General features: G+C 59.6%; 1 protein-coding gene across 1 annotated transcript in view; it reads right to left on the bottom strand.

The window, feature by feature from the left end:
* The window catches only part of NRGN (neurogranin), a 7,462-nt gene extending 2,261 nt beyond the window's left edge, over positions 1–5,201 (bottom strand). Inside the window, exons 1-3 of the mRNA XM_014961044.1 lie at positions 5,020–5,201; positions 3,833–3,903; positions 3,650–3,703 (exon numbers count right to left, since the gene is read on the bottom strand). Coding sequence (XP_014816530.1) covers positions 3,650–3,703; positions 3,833–3,903; positions 5,020–5,173 — 279 coding nt within the window. The 5' untranslated portion in view covers positions 5,174–5,201. The remainder of the gene's footprint in view (positions 1–3,649; positions 3,704–3,832; positions 3,904–5,019) is intronic.
* Between the last annotated feature and the right edge of the window lie 251 nt (positions 5,202–5,452).

The raw sequence follows: 5,452 nt of genomic DNA, 5'->3' as shown, positions 1-5,452 counted from the left end.
CTCCAGCAGGGTCTCGCTTCCCCGGCGACTCTCTCGGCGCAGGTGGCAAGTTGAGCGGAGCCGCTTGCCTACGTAATGCGCTTTCCTCCGGGCGAGCCTATCAGCCCTACACCCCTGCCAGCCTTTGGGCGGGGGGGGTGTGGGGGGTGTGGGGTGTGTTTCTTATATTTTTTTTTTTTTTTCCCTTTCTCCTCTTTTTTTTTTTTTTTTTTTTCCTTTCGCCTCCTCCAATTTTCTTTCGCAGCCTCCAACTCCCTCCTCAAGGCTTAAAGGAGCCGGCAGCTCGTCTCGGAGTTTTGAAAACGATGCGCGGAAGGAGGCGAGCAAATACCGACCCGGTGTTTTCGGGTCTCCCCCCTCGGCGTTAAACCCCCCCTTCCCCAGGCAGGTCTAACGGTCCCAGGCTGAAATTTGCAAAGACTTTTTTTTTGAGGGGGGTGGGGGTGATGCTTGGCTTGGTTTTGCGCCCCCAACACTCCCCCCCCCTACGCTGGGTTTGTTTGCACGGGGGGCAAAAGCTTCACAACCTACTTAGTGCTTGGTCCCCATGGAGGGTGAGGATGAGGATGGCGAGGATGAGGATGGAGAGGATGAGTATTGTGAGGATGAAGATGGTGAGGATGAGGACAGCAAGGAAAGGTCCCACCAAGCAGCTGGGGCTCCACGGAGAGGAGGGGGCTCCATTTTCAGGGTTTGGGGGGTCCCCTCCCTGCTTACAGCAGCACCTCACCCCCTAAATTTGGGGTGTTTTCCAGCGAGACCTACAAACCTAGTCATTTTTCCAGCCCTTGGTGCTATTTGCTCACCCCGTTTTCACCCTCAGACTGCACCAAGGCGCCGGGGCCAGATGGGGAGGACCCCAGAAAAGAGGGGAGACCCCAGAGCAATGCAGAGGGGTGCAGCCTGCAGCCCCCCACATCGCCCGCCTCACTCGCCTCCAATCCGGGTTTGGGAGTTGCTAAGCAACCGCATAAGTTGCCCATGGGCTCTGCACGCCGGTGCCAGCTCTGGCCGGCACCCGAAACGCAGCTTGGCCCCCCCCAAGCCGGGCACCAGCACCCCCCGGTATACCCGTGCAGTCGGGTTGAGCTGCTCTCCCCGGCTGGAGCATTCTGCTCAGGGGTCTGGTGGCACTGACCTTCCTCTTTAACATCACCAGCATCAGCATCAGCATCACCGTCACCACTAGCATCCCTGTCCCATTGTCATCACTGTCCCCATTTCTGGCACTATCGCTTTTCCCACTGCTGCCACCAGCCCTGTCACCTTCCCCATCCCTGTCCTCATCACCATCACCTCCACCACTATCCTCACCATCAGCCCTGTCACTATCCCCATCCTTCTCCTCACCCCCATCACCTCCACCACCATCCTCACCATCAGCCCTGTCACCATCCCCATCCCTCTCCTCATCACCATCACCTCCACTACCATCCTCACCATCAGCCCTGTCCCCATCCCAGTCATCATCCCCATCCCTCTCCTCATCCCCACCACCTCCGCCACCATCCTCACCATCATCCCTATCCCTGTCTCAATCCTTGTCCCCATCCCACTCATCATGCCCATCCCCATCTCAATCCTTGTCCCCATCTCCTTCATCATCCCCATGCCTGTTCCCATCCTCAACCTCAACCCCATCATCATCTTCATCCCCATCCCTATCCCTGTCACCATCCCTATTATCATCCTCATCCGTGTCCCTATCAACGTCCCCATCTCCATCTGTCACAGAGGCTGCATCTCCTGCCCCCTGACATCCCCAGCTCCCCACAGCAACCAGACCACCCTGCTCCCCTTCCCACCCCATCCCCATCCATCCCATCCCATCCCAATCCCATCCCATCCCTCTTCCCACCAGCACACTGCAGGGGAGCAAAAGTCGCTCTGCTCCAGAAAACCCTGCTCCAGCTTCCAGGTGAAGCCTGGGACAGGATTTTCAAAGGGGAAAACAAACCCTTTTTTTTTTTAGACCCTCCAGATCCATCACTGCCTGCTTTGGTGAGGGGAGGATGGGGCATTTTGTGGGGAGGGATTTTGAGGTGACTCGTGCTTCAAGGATCTGGGAATATTAAGCCCCAAAACAAGGATGCGAAATGCTGGGAGGATCATCCTGTTAGTGGTAAAACCCTAAATTGCATAAAAACGGCGGGTAGGGGAGCAATTACCACAGAAGCACCCTGTTTTTCTCACGGCACAAGGTCCCCCCCATTCCCAAAATCTGCTTGGGCCATGGTACCCCGGTCCTGGCAGAGCCACCGAGCGCCGGCGTCTCCTGCAGGCTGCGGCTGCGGAGGAGGGACGCCAAATGCCAGAACATTTCTAATCATTAACGGCGGGTTTTGAGCCCGTTCCAGGCACTGTGTTTTTCTTCCCCAGGGCCCTTCATCCCAGAAACCCCCCCCATCCCGGTGGGGGGCCATGTGGAATATCGGGGCGATGTTTTTCCAGGTGCTCCAGCACCTTCCTAAATCCGACTCCTGATAAAATCCGACGTATTTTGGAAGAGGGGGGAACGGGTGCTGGGGGTGGGAAACATCCTGCCGTCGCCGTTCGAGATGGTGGCACCGAGGTGTTAAAAAAATCCTTAAAAACCCAAGAAAATAAGGAAAATTTGATGTTGGAAAGGTGCCCTGGGCGGGCAGCATTCCAGCTGCCGAAGCGGGAGCCGGCAGCCGGTGCTGGGGGGGGGGTCACGGCGTAGCCGGTTGGCATCGCCCCCACCGCGGGGTCCCCGCCAGCTGATTTCCCCCCCTCAATCCCTCCTTCCTGTTTTTCCCAGGGGAGCCGCCCCCATGGGTGAGAAATGTGGGGAAAAACAGGAATGGGGCGGAGGGGTGGAAATGGGGTGAACATGTCCCCCACCTCCAAAAAATCCCAAAAAGCACAGCCAGTTTTGCTGCAAATCCCATCACTTTTTTTTTAAATAAATTATTTTTTTTAACGTTGGCTGGGATTTTGAAACCATTCCGGGTTGGAAAAAACCCCCAAATGTTACCGTTTGGAATGGGATGGTGGTGGAGGGGGGGGTCCCCAAAATTCTGGGCATCTCAGCGTTCGGAGAGGGGGGAGGTGGAAGAGGAGCAATGTCACATCCCTCCTTCAGGCGGGGACGCTATTCAATTTTTGACAACCCCCAGGGAAGCAGGGGCCTAAATATAGAGCCTTAAAATATCATCTCAGGCTCAGCCCGGCTCCTAAACCCTATTTTTTTAAGGAAAAATAAGTCTCAGGTGAGAGTCGCTAATAACGGCGGGGACCTCGTTAAGAAAAATTCTCATTAACAGAGCGCTGCGGGGAGGGGGCCGGGGGTGGGGGGGAGATCATCACCCATTCCCCAGAGGAGGGCAGGAGCATGGTGGGGAATTGAGGGGGGTTTGAGGTGGTTTTTTGAGTCATCCCATCTCATTTTGGGTTGTGGTTTTTTTTTGGTGGCAAACGGGGCATTTGGGACAGATCTCCGGGGGGGTGACCCTTTTCAAGAGGGTTATGAGGGCGCACGCTCCCCTTTCCCCGGGGGGCTGCTCCCCTCTGCGGCATCTCTCGGGAGGATTTCTGGGGAGGAATCACGGTGTTTTGGTGCTGCTCATCCCCTTGGGTTTTTGGGGTCAAACATCCCGATTTTGGGTGTAGGTGCGGTGTCTCTTACCGTGCCCGTCCTCCCCATGTTCTCCTTCTTCTCCTTGTCCTCTTTCTCCTTGTCCTGCAGGAAAATATAAAATGTAGGTGGTGTGGGACAAGGAAGGGGGGGGACAGGGACTGGGAGAGGGTTCCCAGCCCTTCACCCCAGGCACCCCAAATTCTCCAGGGGGATGGTCGGGGAGGAGCCCACCTGGAAGTGGGGCTGGGAGAGAACGTGGTCCTGCTGCCGGGCTCCCTGTGCCACCGGGTCGGCCGAGCTGCCTGGGGGAAGAGGAGGCTGGATGCCAGCTGGGACGGGCAGGCCTGAGGCCACGGGGATGGGCACGCGGGGCAGGGCAGATGGCATGAGCGAGGGGCAAGGTGGAGCAGCCCCCCTAGGGTGGGCACGAGGTGTGGGAGTGACGCCTGGGGTGTTGGACACAAGGCATGGGCATGATGCCCAGGGTGATGGGCAGACACAATGCTGTGGGCAATGGGCACATGGGGCAGGTCGGATGCTCTGGGTGATGGGGACACAGGGCAGGCACGATGCCCTGGGTGATGGGCACATGGGGCAGGCCTGACACCCTGGGTGACGGGGACATGGGGCAGGCCTGACGCTCTGGGTGATGGGTACACAGGGCATGACTGACACCCTGGGTGATGGGGACACGGGGCAGGCCTAATTCTCTGGGTCATGGGCACACAGGGCAGGCATGATGCCATGGGTGATAGGTACACAGGGCAGGCCAGACACACATGGGCACACGGGGCAGGCACAATGCCATGGGTGATGGGGACACGGGGAAGGCCTGGCGCCCTGGGTGATGGGCACACAGGGCAGGCACAATGCCATGGATGATGGGTACACAAGGCCATGGATGCTGGGTACACAAGGCAGGCCTGACACCCTGGGTGATAGGCACACAGGACAGGCATGATGCCATGGGTGATGGGGACACAGGGCAGGCCTGATGCTCTGGGTGATGGGCATGCAGGACAGGCACGATGCCCTGGGTGATGGGCACACAGGGCAGGCATGATGCCATGGGTGATGGGGACACAGGGCAGGCCTGATGCTCTGGGTGATGGGCATGCAGGACAGGCACGATGCCCTGGGTGATGGCCACACAGGGCAGGTCTGACACCCTGGGTGATGGGCACATGGGGCAGGCACGATGCCCTGGGTGATGGGCACACAGGGCAGGCCTGACACCCTGGGTGATGGGCACATGGGACAGGAGTAACACCCTGGGTGATGGGCACATGGGCAGGCCTGACACCCTGAGCACTGGGCACATGCAACAGGCATGGTGCCACGCAGGATGGGCAGCCATTGCAGCATGGGGCAGGGGATGGAGGTGAGGGGCTGGGCTCTGCCAGGCCGGGGCCACTCACCCTCTCTCTGCTCCAGCAGCTTTTGGAAGTGCTGAGCAGCAAAGGCCACCACATCAGCGGGCTGTGCCCGCAGCACTGCTAGCGCCAGCCCCTCCAGCAGGGTTTGAAAGCCGTCGGGCAGCCGTAGGATGACTTTGGAGGACGGGGTGGCCATGGTTGCCACCTCTCCCGGGGCTCCTGCCGCCGTAAAACCGGGGTTAGCTAGGTCCGGACAGGGCGGCGAGGGACCGGGCGGCGCCGGGACTCGAACCCGCGGCCCTAGATGTCTGTCAGCGCCAGCGCCAGGGGGCGCTCCCCTCTCCCTCCCCCCCCCCCCCCCCCCCGCGCCTGCGCACGGCCCACCTCTCAACGGCGCGTGCGCGGCCGCCTCCCGGCCGGGGCGGGCACGGTGCGGGGGGGCCGTTCCCTCCGGTTCCCCCCCGTTTCCTCCCGG

This window comes from Calidris pugnax, unplaced genomic scaffold (genome assembly GCF_001431845.1).
Source record: "Calidris pugnax isolate Ruff unplaced genomic scaffold, ASM143184v1 scaffold269, whole genome shotgun sequence".
NCBI lineage: Eukaryota > Metazoa > Chordata > Aves > Charadriiformes > Scolopacidae > Calidris > Calidris pugnax.
Note: the sequence above shows the minus strand (reverse complement) of the source record. Positions and strands in the feature narration are given on the sequence as shown.